Below are 15,200 nucleotides of genomic sequence, written 5' to 3'. Positions count from 1 at the left end.
CAGTATAAGGTGATGCCTTGCTCAAGGAACAGAATGGAAGTAATTTCTGCCTCTGCTGAAGCAAGAATTGATTATCTAACAATGACAAACTGTCACCATCATTTTGCCTTGGCAGGTAGAATAACTGATTCCTCTTTCTTTTTAAGGATAAAAACACAAATCACTTTATCCATGAATAAAACATGCTGCCCTACAAAGAGATCATTTCCTCTCCAAATCCAGTGGTTGCCCAGAGAAAATCATCTCAGAAACACCACAAAAATTATGAGATGTAGCTGAACACAAGGAGAGGACTTAAGAAAGGGAACAAAGTTAATAAATAAGGACGGGGGAAAGCACAGGAGAATTCTTTGTGAGACAGATAGGTGGTTAAGAAATGAGAAGATTTTTAAATGGTCAGGATGTCAGGAGGGCGTTTAAGAAACATTCCGAGAGCAGACTTCAGCCCAGAGAGAGTACTGTAATTCCCTTAACTTCAGTACAATTTATTTCAAGTCAGTCAAAAAAGATCCCAAATGTATATGACACACTACTGCAGCTATGAGGAGATGAGTGACTGGGCTGGGAGCTGTAGAGGTGAATGCAAGACGGAACATCTGACCCTCCTTGACAGCTGCCTGCTGTGTCCCCTCCCTGAAGGAAATCCAGGGGACGTGCTGAGCTGCAGACCCCAAATCCGAGCCCCTCCTCTGTTTTTCCCCGCTGGCGGCTCGGGAGCTGGCACGTCTGCCGACCCTGGAGCGGGGCTTTCTCAGCTCCCACCGCTGCTCGTCCTCTTTTCTTGAGGAGGAGAGAAGCACTCGTCCGCGCCGCCACACATGCACATTTCTTTCTTCTGCCCTGTCTCAGAGGGGCACTGCCGCTTGCAGGCACGGACTGCCGAGCCCTTGTGAGGAGCGCGGGGCAGGGCCCGGGCGGTGGCAAGGAGCGGGCGGAGGGCGGCGGCCGCAGGGCCGAGCAGCGTGCCCGGACCGGTCCGTGGCACGGCCGCGGGCAGTGCCCCCGGGCCAGAGCCGTGTCCCGGGCCAGCGCCGTGCCCCGGGCCAGCGCCGTGCCCCGGGCCAGAGCCGTGCCCCGGGCCAGCGCCGTGCCCCGGGCCAGCGCCGTGCCCCGGGCCAGAGCCGTGCCCCGGGCCAGCGCCGTGCTCCGGGCCAGAGCCGTGCCCCGGGCCAGCGCCGTGCCCCGGGCCAGCGCCGTGCCCCGGGTCAGCGCCCCGGCCGCGTCCCGGCGGGACCGGCCCCGCTCCGGCATCCACCGGCAGGGAAAGGGGCTGCCCTGGCCTGGTGCCCCCTCCTCAGCTCCCGCCTGACCCCGGTAAAGCCTTCTCCTAAATACAAAGCGGCTCACTTTAGATATAAGAAAAAACCGCTTCCAGCACAAATTTAAGCCTCGGCAATATATTACAATTCAAGAATTCTTACACTTCTTTTATGCCCATAGGCACAGTTAAGACTCCACAAAAATTCTTAATTAACTGTGCAGAGAGGTGTCTTTAGGAGAGCAATTTCAAGCTTTCGTACACTAAGCTAGTAAAGGCGAGCTTACACTGCTTTACTCTGTGGAATCAGAAACTTGGATCTGCAGTGTTTGTTCACCTCACTGCCATTTTAGAATCCATCTCAGAAGGCTCTCAGGGTACTCAGGTTTAGAGTATCAAGCCATAGAGGAAGTGTTGTTTGACTTGCTTAAGAATCACTAACATTGTCAATTCATCAAGTTGATTTATATTTCTTTTCCCCAGCCTTCCAAAATTGTCTCCTCTTTGCCTTTTCTCATGGCACACTGAATGATGTGATTCTGACATGTTTTCCATTTATGATTGTCAATAGACAGGAAGATTTATAGCCTAAGACTAAAAAATTCCTCTGGCTATGCTCTCTTCTTGTTCTTTCGCTTAGGAGTCAGAAACAGGGAATTAATTTTAAATTGACTGTGAACATTAATGTTGGATTAAAAATTCAAAATTATACCACTTTGATATGTATGTTTCAATATATAATATTTTGTGTTGGTATGATATGAAAATTATATGAAAAAGCCTCAGATTTTTCAAAATGACTGAGAAATTTTACTTGCCACTTCTTACCATGGTGATGCTGTGATAAGACCTAAAAGTACGCTAAAATGTTCTGCAGATATTACCCATCAAAATAATTCTCTTAAAGCAAATTTTTTTTTAACCTATTTTTTTTCACTTTGGTAAGTTTTAAATTTGATGTAGGAAAATATCTGAAGCTCTAACATTAATAAATGAATGCCAACTATGAATGACAACATCTTTAAATGTTCCTCACATAAAATGAAGTTTGTCCATCTCTTGCATCTTAACAAGCAAATGAGTCATTGATACATACAGAGGATAAATTCTCACTTTATTTATTCATACAGAGGATAAATTCTCACTTTATTCATTCTTAACAGACACGGATCCTACATGTGTGCATTCTTCCTTGCATCATGGCTGTCCTGTCCTGAGTTATTTTCATCTATGTCTTACTTACTTGAAGGATGCCACCATTGTTACATTACTAAACTAATCCCCCAACATTACTAAACTAAAATGGTCCTAGATGGGTTCTTTGTTAGCTGATGAGCCAAAATGTCTCTATATGCCCCATATCTCAGGCACAGGATACAGACTTCCATACTTTGCTATATTAGTAAGCTGCAAATTAAACTATTATGTTTTTCTTCCTTAACAAGCATCACATCTGAACAGCAATTCTGACTGGATTATTGAACTGACAAATTAGTTTACAATAAAAAGAAAGGTTTTTTAGTAGCATACTGAGTAAAAAAAAAAAAAATTACTTTTATAAAATTTCCATTTGGTTAAATGTACAACTAGCTGTAGTACCTACAAAAAGTAGGTGGTGAGTTTGCTGCACTTTAAAATAATGCACTCAAAGAACCTGTGCATTTACAACTTACTTTATGAAATTGGGATCCCTACCTTCCTACTTGGTTCCTGTAGAAGTGGCAGAAAATGACAGATCCAGAAAAGAGATTTCACATGACTGTTCTCTTTTTAGAGCATTTTAAGCTTTATTAACTAAACACTTTAAACTTTGAATTAAGTGATGAAGCTCCTTGGCATTAGAAAACAGCTTTGAAAGCCACTGTTTTAGTTTCCAAGAAGAAAAAGCTTAATACCAAAAACATTTCTGTTTCCAATTATAACAATATTTGGCATAATGTGATATTGTAACAGTAATTCCCATCTCTTGATGAGTGTGGATGGCTTTCTGCTCCACAGTAAGAGCAGAGGTATGCAGTGAAAGGGTCAGCTTTGAGCTTGGCAGAACACAGCATGTGTGATTTTAGGCAAGTCGTTCGAGACCACGTCCAAGAAAGGCAGCAGGCAACACTTACAGCACATAACTTTAGGGCCTGGTCTCCTCTTACAGTTCAGGTGAAGCACTGCACAACTGGGGAATTGTCTAAATCTAGCTAGAAGAGAGATCAGTGTGAACAGTAACTGGACTGCGTGCCTGCGGTGAACCATCGCCTGCCTCTTGCCAAGACAAACGTGTGGGCAGGTGCACGAGCACAGAGCTAGATGTGCAGGGAACCAAAAGTGCAAACGCTTCCCAAACGCATTTCTGATCTTTCAACTCCTTCAGCATTAGATGATAGCTGACAGGGTTTTTAAAAGGATCAAAATTTGGGATTTATTTGTCTAAAAGTTCTGTCTGTCCCATGTTAGGCATTCCAGCAGCACTGAACTCTCCAAGTTAATTTTTCTTTTTACCTCAGCTATTTCAGTGTTACCCGTAATGTGTGGAGCACATGTGTGCTAAATTCTTTTTGCATCTGGATCATAATCATTCTGTATTCATTCCTTTACATGTAGAGCACGAATATCAGTTCCCTATTCATATGCTATGAGAACAAATATATAAATATTTTTGTAAAGTGTTCAGATAATACAGACACTGGCATTTTAAAATTAGATGGAAGTACAACTATGCTATACAAGGTCTAAACAATATAGTCACTTAGCAGATCAAAAACCACTTTAGAGGGAAGAAAAATCAGGCACCCTCCATCTTTCTAGACCACCATTTGAATTCCAGTCGAGGCCTTTTAGCTGTCAAAATTGTGATATGTAATTACACTGTAATTACTATGTAAAAAGTGTTAAGAATTAGTAGTTTATTCTAGTCAGAGGAGGAATATAAATTCAGAAAGCATTCCTGATACTAAGAATTTGTTGATGGAGCTAGGGAATTAATTTTGAGTATGGAGTCTGAGGGATTTCCCATAAAAGATCTTGTCAGAATTAAATGTCAGACAAATATGTTTCTGGTGATATTTTCTAAAATCCAGTTTCTTTAGTATACATGAAGTTAAAAATCCATCACCTTTTTTTTTTTTTTCAATGTCCTCAGCAGAGCTACATCTATTTCTTACCAACTATAAAGTATTGAAATATGGAGCTTTATTTACTAAGAAACACTTCATCTCCACAGCAGAAGCTGTGATGCCCGAAGGTAAACAGTGGAGAGGACGCAGAGGTGGGCACGGCTGGCCCCACTCCTGTCTGTAGAGCCCCTCTGGGCTTCTGCGACCCGTGGTCAGAAATTTATCACTGTGGTGGTTCACTGCCCATGGGGTGTTGGGGGCACATAAAAGAGTGTACTGGTTTTGCACGGTCTGTTTTTGGTAGCAGGGGCACCACAGAGGTGGCTCCTGTGGGGAGCTGCTGGAAGCTTCCCCCATGTCCAGCAGAGCCAGGCCCTGATGGCTCTGAAGGTGGACACAGTGCTGGCCAAAATCGGGCCAGTGAGAGAGGCTGGTAACGGCTCTGTGGTGACATGTAAGAAGAAAATCAAAACAAAGTCAGGTTTTTCCCCTGGTCAGAGAAGAGGAGGAGGTAAGAACATGTGAGGGAAACAACCTGGAGACACCAAGGTCAGTGGTGAAGGAGGGCAGGAGGTGCTCCAGGCACTGGAGCTGAGATTGCTCTGCAGGCCATGGTGAGACCGTGGCACAGCAGCTGTGCCCCTGCAGCCCACAGGGATCCATGAGGGATGCAGAGATCCACCCACAGCCCACAGGGATCCATGAGGGATGCAGAGATCCACCCACAGCCCACAGGGATCCATGAGGGGTGCAGAGATCCACCCACAGCCCGTGGATATCTATGGGGAATGCAGAGATCCACCCACAGCCCCTGGGGATCCATGAGGGATGCAGAGATCCACCCCCAGCCCGTGGGGAGGTGCCCGTGCTGCAGCGGGTGGATGCCTGGAGGAGGCTGTGATCCCGTAGGAGACCCGTAGGGTGGTGAGAGAGGGCCCTGGTGCCCGGCTGGAGCAGCCTGTCCTTGGAGCACTGCACCCAAAGTGAAGAGTGACGCACGTCGCAGCAGTTTGGGGAGGGCTGTGTGCCTGTGGGAGACTCACACTGCAGCAGGTGTGGTTTGGTTGCTGCCCTGAGAGTGGACCACGCGCGAGAAGTTCACGGAGAAGTGTCTCCTGTGGGAGACACCCCACGGTCTCACAGAGGAAGGATTCCTCTCCCGGAGCAGGCGAAGAAAATCTCGGTGATAAATTGACGAAAACCCCCACGCCCTGTCTCTCTCCACTGTCGGTGGGAAGAAGGGAGGGGCTGGGGGGGAAAAGGTGTTTTTTAGGGTGTTTTCTTATTATCCTCCTCTAATTCTGCTAGTAATAAACTCACTTTGCAACCTTAAAGTTTGAGCCTGTTTTGCCCCTGAAGTGTTTCTCCCGGTCCTTATGTCACTCATGAAGCGCTCGTTAATTCTTTTTCCCCTCTCCGCTGCCCAGCTGTGGCAGGGGAGGGTGAGCGAGCGACCCTTGCGGGTGCCTGGTGATGGGCCAATGTCAAACCACGATACGAAGAAACCGATGGTTCACCCTTGACGGTCCATGCCCCTCTCCAGGATGTCAGGCCAGGAAAAACACTGGCAATTCTCATGCTGAACCCAAACCACACGGGGCACCTCTGCGCCCGGTGTGTGTTCGAAGCGTACAACCTCATGCCAGGCGAACTGGTCCTGGACAGTTTATGCGGACTGTAACACAGGAAATTAACCTGCAGCCCTTAGTGCCACCTGCAGTTTGGGCTCTGAGGTTTTAACCGCGGTGCCCGCGGGCGGGACAGGAACGGAGCGCCGCGGACTGGGGATCACGCGTGTCCCCGTCCCTGCGCTCCAGACGCGAGCAAGGAGTGAGAGAGTCCTAAGGCCCGGCGGGAGAGGCGCCGGCTGCCTGACGCTCCGGCCCTTCGGGGGCTCCCCTTCAGCGGGGCGAGGCGCTCTCAGGCCACCGCGACCGTGACGGAGGGGACGGCAGGACACCCGCGCTGCGCGGGCGCTGCGGGCACCAGGCGGGCCCGCAACATCCGCGGGCTCTGCCCCGCCGGGCCGGCCCCGCTCCCGCCCTCCGCCAATGACGGCAGGGACCGTCACGGCGCTGCGTCACGGGGCGGCCGCCAAGATGGCGAAGGTGTCGGAGATGTACGACGTGACTTGGGAAGGTAACGCCGCGCAGCCGGCGGGCCCCGCCGGGGCAGGGGCCGTGCCCGGCCCCCGGCCGCGGGGAGGGGCGGCGCTCCCGGAGCCCCGGAGCGCGGCGGGCCCGGGCCGGCGCCGGGCGGCCGTACCCAGGCCCGGGGAACAGCAGTGAGGGGCGGAGGCTCTGGCGGCCGCCCGGCTCCTTGGGCTGTAGGCGGCAGGGCCGCAAAAGCAGCGCCCTGCGCTGTCCCCTCGGTGCCCGCAGGTCCCCGGCCGGGGCCGTGCCCCTGGCCCGGAGCGGCCCGCGCTACCCGGCGAGCGGCGGGCCAGCCTCCCCAAGCCTCCCCAAGCCTCCGCTCCGCGGGGCCTGCTTACCGGCCTTCTCCCCTGGGTACAGCGCTTACCAGCAAAAATGGGCTCTTGGCAGGGTCAGCAGGTTGTGTCATAGTTCATCTCTTGGTGAACTGAAAATTACCTGATATTCTCGTAAAACTCTATCATAAGCGTTTGTGGGAAAACTCCAAGAAGGTCTGAAGTGACAAAAGTTATTGAGATTCCCGTCCTCCGGGTGTTTCTGCCTTTCACGTCTATTTGATCATGATGGTGATATATTTTTCATATAGCAATACCGTCTGACCTTTCCTCAACGTTCTCAGTGGTTCTTTTTCATAACTGGTATTCACATGTGAGTTCAAGACACATGTGACTACTCAAGCCTTTTGCAGCCTCCCATCAAGAATAAATGAATGGTTTATAATAATTTTGGCCATAAAGGGGGAACCTTTAGTTGTGTACCATGCATTGCAAACATGATACTGTAGAGAAGATAATGCAGAGAGAAGCTGTGTGATCTTGGGTTTTGATTTATTTACTGCCAAACTGTGAAGAAATAATTGAGCAGTAGAATCATTCCATAGTCATGAATTAATGCTTAGTTTGGTTTTGTAGCTAACAGAAGGAACACTGTATGGGATGTATTTTAGCAGATTTTAGCTAGTAACTTGAATTAGCACTGAAATAGTGCCCATGCTGTCTTTCCTGCACCTTTTGCTGTAGGATTGAAGCAAAACAAAATGGAATTTTAAACATTCAGGCTTTGGCTCAAATTCCATTAATCTCAGAAAAAGTTTTAGCTGGTATTGAAAAAAATAGTGCTGTAATTGAATTTAAAAGGATGAAGAAGTGAGCTGGCTTGTTAGTGTGTCTGGAGATCAGTCTAAAGTTAATTTTGCTTTCATATTTGGCTGTCATCACCATGATGTCATTAGACTAATTGGGAAAACCTTGATTGACCATTTTTTTTTATCTCGTGAATGAAGCTATAGTACTTGTGAAGCTCAGCTTGGATGGAGATCATCTGGATCAGTAACTGGTGTTATTGATAGATCTTTAAAGAAGTTTCCCTAAACCACCTTGTGTTGAAAAATTTTCCAGTTTTTATTTTTCCTGAGCAGATGTTGTTAGAAAATGCAGGGATTTGGTTGTTTGGTTTGGATTGTGGGGGTTTTTTTTCTGTTGTTCTTGGGTATCGGTGATGAAAAGGGAAATGAGCTTTTTCACAGGATGGGTAACACGCACTGTGGACGTGTCTCTGTACATTTAGTCCTAGATTGTTTTGGCCCAGGGTATTGCAGAGTGATGTTTATGCTCTAGTGTAGAGGCCAGGTGTGGGATGTTCAAGCTTACTGCTTCTGGACTTGATCAGTTCATACTGAGGTGAGCTTCCTACTCTTAGAAATAACCTCCACATTTTGTTTCCGAGAGTTCTGATTGACAGTAGTGGCATTGTGCTAGGTGTGTAGAGTTTTGCTGTGGGTGGGGTTGAATGAGAAATTTTGGAGGAGCAGCTGTTGAGTTTTATAATATCAAGTTCTCAGTCTCTTCAAGTGTACAATAAAATGAAAGGCTGGTGTGTGTTGGTACAAGGGACTGTCTCCACTTCAGAAGCACACATTTGAAAAATTCTGTGGTTTTTTTCCTCTATTGCGAGAGATGAAAAGTAAAGTGAAAAAGAGTCCTGCAACAGACCGTGCAAGGACTCCTCTTAAAAAAGATGACTTTTCTCTGTGTGAGCTTGAACAGATCCTGGTGCAACAAAACTTATCATGGGTGAGGTGATCCAAGCAGTGTTGTGACCTAGTTCCTAGCAAACAACTTGAACGCAGTTTTAGGAATTTTATGTAGCTCATTTTTAATCTCTCTAAAATGCCTAATTTATGTGAAACCAGGTGTATGCTTGATATGTCCTTTATATACCCAGGCCTTTCTAAATAAGACAATTTATATTTATGTATTGCTTAAAGATGAATCTGTGGTTCAAGATTAGGAAAGAAGAATAACATGTAACAAATGAAATAGTTTGTACCTTGCTTTGCTTTTCACTCAGATTATTTGAGACAGAGGTAGGATTTTAACCATGCTTAAAATTTTTAGGTACATTTGTGGTACAGGTGGTTAGGAAAGATAACTGAAAACATCTGTGTTTTCCAGTGTGGGGGGTGTTGTTTTTATTTGTTCTTTCTTTATTTTTTGCTGTATCTCAAGCTTTAAAGTATATTTGGAAATCTATGTAGCAGGAAAACATCTTGTTTAACTTCATGGTCTTGATCAATGGACTTAGATGATCCCGTACTACAGAGTGCTGTGACATTGAAAGAGAAGCTTATATGTTGTTATGCGGCATATATTTTACAAATATTTTATACAATATATTTTATATTTTATATTTTATTTACTTGAGACAAAGGTGATATGATGCTTCTTTTTTTAGAGAAAATTATGTTTCCTGCTTCCTTCATAAATACAAGAATTAGAAACTATGTGGAGTGACAGGAAGCCAAAAACTGGATGTAGCCAAGGAGCGTGATGTAGTAGACTTGCACATCACTTGGTACCTGGTGATGTCCAGCCTCTTACTAGGACTCTCTTAAGCCATGTAGAACTTAACAGAATAAATATCATATTTTCAGTGATACTTTAAAGATGAATTTGTCCCATGAATGGAAATACTAAAAAAAAACAAATACCCGTGTAACATAATTTTAGGAAGAGGTTTTGGAGTACACATGTATAAAATTAGCACGATCTGCAAACAGGCAGCAGTTCAAGAACTATTAAAATAATTGATTTTCACAGAAAATGCATCTGACATATTGTCAGAATTGGACAGAATAAGCCAGGCTTTCTTTTCTTGACTTTGCACAGCAGTATAATGTTGTTAAACACATCACATCCTGCTAAAGGGAAGCAGTGACTTTTGGCTGTCACGACCGAGCTTTTTGGGGATCTTTGAGTGCTATCACAGCAAATCTTGTTTCAGTCAATAATTCTCTTCAGTGGGTATCAAAATAAAAAAGAAAAAGAAATGGTATATTCTTTAAATTAGCTTTCTTTTGGTATAAATTGAAAACATGAAAAAAGTATTTTTTAAGATTTTTATTAGCTCTAAATGCCTCTTCCTTAAGTTCTCTGTAACATTAAATTAGTATTGCTATTTTCTGTATTAAAAATTGCACTGTTTCAATAGTGGCACTTGAAAAGTTTTCATTGCCATGTTCATGTGAGACTTTTTTCAAGGAACCCTTCGTTATTTTTGAAAATACCATAAAATGCTTTATGAGATGAAGTTTACCAGTGTGTATATTTCTTGCAAATGTATGTATCTGGGAACACGTTATATACAAAAAGAAAATTCCAAATCAATTTAAAAACTGAGGACTTCTATTTTTAATGTCTCTAGTCATTAGAGTCAACTTCAGGTGACAAACTCCCTTTCTGTGACTTAGAAACTGAATTAATATTTAATTTGTATGGAAAGTCTCTAGGAAATGGGAAACAGACTAACATTTTATCTCTGTAATAAATCTATGTGCAAGTAACTGTTATTTATGTGGTTTTGTTATGTTCTGTGCTGTCGTTGCTTTCTTCTGGCTATTCTTAATTTTCAGTTGTAATCAAAGGGTCAGATTAGTTTACTCTGGGTTTTATATATGGATTTATGGGATTACAGCAGGCAAGGGTGAGATGCTGGGTTTTTTTTAATTGAAGCCCTTTTGACAGCAGAGTTCCCAGGGTCAGAGGCAGCATCTGCAGCACCCAGCTGTGACACCTGTGCCTGTGCCTGCTCCTGCCAGAGGGGGTGCTCAGAGGTGGGCTGTGGGTGAAGAGCTGGGGTCTGTAACAGAGAATCAATGTACAAATGAGCTCTGGAAATAAAATGGCTGCGGGGTCCCTGAGTGACTGCCATGGTAGCAGCTATATGCCAAGGTGACATTTTGGAGTCTGTAATTTCTGTCTGTCCCAAAGTGCTGGTTTCCTTCATTTCATCAGGTGCTTTCAGATGTCAAGGACTGGAAAATTATGTTCCAGTTAATCAGTGGAAGTGTAGGTGATTTTAGGAGGATTATTTCATATCTGGTTGCTCAGGCCAAATGAACTGACACCTTGCTGGACACCAAAATGAAACACAGGTTGTGTCTCTTGGCTTGTGGTAGACTTCTTGCATGGTTTTAGGCGAAAGCAAACATTGTCTCTCTGTTCCTTAGAACCTGTAAGGTTTTGATTTGCATGTGCTGTGCCTGCCAATTTAGAAAAACCCAAGACTAAAACAAATGTATCAATTGCTCACTACCAGCCTATAGGTCACAGGAGAACTTGAAATTAAACTTAAGGCATATATTTACCTTACATATTTTTTTCTTCTAAAATCTCTGATTGCTTCTGCCCAGCCTTGTATTATGTCTCCAAAACTTATTATTGTCTGACTCTTTCAATAGATTTCTTAGTAAAAAATTCATTGTTTGACAACATTGTGAAAAGTCTTGTTTAATTTTACTGCAATTTTTAGTGTTTTCTTTCTTCTACCTTTTACATAAAATTCAGTATTTCTAAAATTAATAAATCTTTCATTCATCAGATGATGTTCTACTCTCTGTCCTACGGGGTTTTTTCCATTGCTGTGAATGTTGTACTTGTGTGATGAATGGTAGATGTACCTTCTGTTAATACATAATTCAGACACTATTCCATTTGGAATCAGACTGGAATGAAGGCATTGATAATTTCCAAGTAAATGAGTGGGTGGAAATCAGACAGCTTATTTATTTTTAGGCGTTTAGCTTGTCAGCTTTTGTGAATGTTTGTGTTCACTCACATTCTTGCCGTCTAACGTTGAATTTCCAGGGACCATCATATGTCTAGAGCCATTTAACTTTGCCCATGCATATGAAATGTAACCCTGTGGTGGTTTTGGTTGAATTTCAAAACACAGAATGTAGCACAATAACAGTCTTATGAGCGATCCGAGATCACTTCAGGTAGATGGAACAGCCTTCAGTGCTTTATTTTTAACTGTCATTTACATTAACTCTGTGTTTTGAAGTGCAAGAAAAACTGACAGTGTTTAGATCTATCACTGTATTTGTTTTTCCAGCTGTTGTAAAGTTCTAAAAAAATATTAGCAACAGTTATCCTGATACCTTTTTAATAGTAAAGCCAGTATCTAGTGATAAAAACTATTCTCCTTAAGTTAACTCAAAATTTGTTCTTGTGTGTCGTGGAACACCTAGACATATATAAATGTATATGTTATATAAAATCACATTCTTAGCAATTTCCTGATCTAGAGGATAAAAAAAGCTCAGGCAAGGTAGCAATTCTCCAGCTGACTTGATGAATATGCCTGCTTTCTTGGAGATCTTAAGGGTACTCTTGAAACAAAAATCCTAATATTAAACGAAACTGTTGTTTCTATCTTGCCTGGGTAAACAGTGATACTTTTTATACTTCCCTGGTGCAGAAAGCCTTCACATCCATGTCTACCTTTACTGAAGCTCCTTTCTCTAGGAGTGTGTAGATTCCTTTCAGAGTGAAAGTTCTAATGGTTTTTCTAAAATTTCAAGTGAAAATTTATCCACCTGTAGCAGAAATGCAATTTTAGTGTTGTTTGTAAATGTGTGAAACTACTCAGGAGAAATCGCTTATAGACTATTTTACCTAGCAACAGATAAATTTTATTATTTTTTGGATAACTGGATATACATTTTTTTACTGCATATGTTATTGTCCTGAGAGACTGCAAACACAAACTTAGAAGTTGAGTTGATTATGTTAGAGCATGAATGTAGTTTGGGTAATAAGGTTTCAGACATCTGTTCTCCAGTAGGTTTTTAGTATTAGTAGATAGAAGTCACTTTCTTATCTCTCTTGCCCTTTAATCCCATTCTTCAGATGGGTATGTTATCTATCATGTGCACATTCAAATTTCATTTCTATATGAAAATCTCAATGTTTTTTCTCCCCTTTGCCCACAGATATGCGTGATAAAATGAGGAAATGGAGGGAAGAAAACTACCGAAACAGTGAACAGATAGTGGATGTTGGAGAAGAGTTAATTAATGAATATGCATCCAAACTTGGAGACGACAGTAAGTAAACAGTCATTATTTTAAAACTTTCCTTGTCTGATTTGGTTTTCTTTTCTCAGTCTCTGTTTTATTTAACAGCCTTTATATTGTGTTTCAGTACGTGCTGATGTTGAAGTGTGTATTACTTTCTTAGTCTAATAGACTTCCAGAATTCCTAGAGTTCTTCAGAAAGAATTCCAGAATTCTTTCCGAAATATGGGCTGCAGTGAAAACAGCCATAGAAATTACCTTATAGAACTATTAGCTCATTATAATAGTATTTAGACTACAATGTGAAAACTTCATTAGAAACTGTTACTGAGATATTATTTGCCTGATTTCCTGTTCTTCAACACTGTGACAGAAATCGAAGCAAGTCCTCACGGGGATCTGTCTAGAACATGTTGGGAAAAATAGAGAATTAGAGCTTTTTTGCCTTTCAAGATGTCAGAAAGTACTTTGGCACTAAAAGCGCTAAATTGCTTAAATAAGTTTTTGATTAATTCCAGCAGTTTCTTAATTTGTTTGTGTTTCAGCAGTGATTCATGGGAGTAGAAGGGGAAAAATGTACGGACCGAATTAATTAATCCTGTTTACATGATAGGTGCTTCCTATTATCTTAAGCAAACCCCAAACCAATTATCTGCATTTATTGTCTCTTTGTGTCCAGTTTGGATAATTTATGAGCAGGTGATGATTGCTGCCCTGGACTGCAGTCGAGATGATTTGGCATTGGTAAGTTTTCAAGCTGACTTTTCTTTCACACTGTATGTATTCATCGTGGATGTGTCTTCCAGATAGTTTTTTGGAAGTTACAGGATATTCTGAACTCCATAGCTTGGACTGGTAGAACGAATATCTGTCAGGAAATACACAGCTATGAAGAAACTGCCACCACCTAAGGCATGACTTTTGTTTAGACAGATCACATCTCTTCCAATCTAGCCGTGAAAATATTTACAGTTATTCTGGTATGGGCTAAAGGTCAAGAATAATATTGAAGTTTCCATATTGTACAGAGAGTGTTTGTTTATTGAAAACCTCTCAAATTATGTTGGTTTTCTGAATGCTAGGTAGAATGACCCATCTTGCATATCACATTATATGTCATGTTGGCTACCATCAAAGAAACTCACTGACATACTGGAGCAGGTCTATAAGATGAATAAGGAGCTGGACTGCATAATGTCTAAGGAAAGGCTGGGAGATCTGTGTTAAGTCTTAGGAAAGCCAAGGGATTTTTGGATGTGTACTGATGGGAAGGAAAGTACAAAGAAGGTGGGCACATATTTTCACAGGTGTGCAACAAAGGACAAGTGTGGGACGTAAGCTGCAACAAAGGAAATTCCACTTACACATTGGGACAAACTTAGTAAATGCTTTATGACAAATGACACATTGAAGCTGTGGAATCTCCTTTGGAAATGTTTAAAAATAGATTGTGGTATGGCTGTGCACTCCCTTGGAAACTGGCTGGGTTTTGAGTGTGGATTTGTATGGAGCTGGTGACCTCCAAAAGTCCCTTGCAATCCAAGTTATTTGGTGATTGTTGATAAAAATTTTGTTAATGGATATTTGAGTTTTGTCAATTTGTATGCAAATTTATTTGAACGATATAAATAACAACTGAGATAGAATTAGATTATTTTGAACTATAGCCTGTTTGTTAGATTAGAAACAAATCCACTGAAACAAATAAACAAACAACCCAGTCAGCTTAGCTAATCCTTTAAAGGCAAAAACAGGAAAAGGCAAAAGTTTGTCTTACAGGAAAATTTTAATAATCTTTTCACCCCTCCTTCACAAAACAGTCAGAAGAAAACAGAGGCTTACCTTGTGCCCTGAAAGTCATCAAGCTTGAGCCTATTCTAAGTAGAAAGTCATTTTCAGGGCTCCAGGTCTTTTCATGGCAATTACTCTTCCAGTGCCTTGTTCTCTGTCAGATGACAAAATACCTCATAAAATCCTTGTGGTTCATGTGATGTCATTTGGGTAAATCTTAAAGCAAAGGGTCAGACTAGAGGATGAAGTTGGGAGAAAGGCAGTTTGCAAGTAGGCGGAACTAGAGAGGGTTATCTGGCATCCCATATATATATATGGTGAAATGGAATATGCTGGAATATATAGTCCAAGACTTTGAACTTGTGAACCCACTGCACTTCCCTGTCTTTTGTCCCTCAGAAGAAAATACTGTTGTAGTATAGCTGGTCGTTTAAACAAAAACAAATAGACTTACTGTTTAAATAAATACATTTCTGTATCCTGATTTATACGTAAAAGAGATTTGATCTTTATTTTCAGAGTCTTTTAAAGAA

General features: G+C 42.4%; 1 protein-coding gene across 1 annotated transcript in view; it reads left to right on the top strand.

Annotated features, from left to right (window-relative positions):
- The first annotated feature begins 6,344 nt into the window (after window positions 1–6,344).
- EMC2 (ER membrane protein complex subunit 2) overlaps window positions 6,345–15,200 on the top strand; it is a 36,407-nt gene continuing 27,551 nt past the window's right edge. The window contains exons 1-3 of the mRNA XM_063424748.1: window positions 6,345–6,504; window positions 12,793–12,906; window positions 13,556–13,620. Coding sequence (XP_063280818.1) covers window positions 6,417–6,504; window positions 12,793–12,906; window positions 13,556–13,620 — 267 coding nt within the window. The 5' untranslated portion in view covers window positions 6,345–6,416. The remainder of the gene's footprint in view (window positions 6,505–12,792; window positions 12,907–13,555; window positions 13,621–15,200) is intronic.

This window comes from Prinia subflava, chromosome 1, assembly GCF_021018805.1.
Source record: "Prinia subflava isolate CZ2003 ecotype Zambia chromosome 1, Cam_Psub_1.2, whole genome shotgun sequence".
Classification (NCBI taxonomy): domain Eukaryota; kingdom Metazoa; phylum Chordata; class Aves; order Passeriformes; family Cisticolidae; genus Prinia; species Prinia subflava.
The sequence above is the reverse complement of the archived record's forward strand: the minus strand, read 5'-3'. Positions and strand labels throughout refer to the sequence as shown.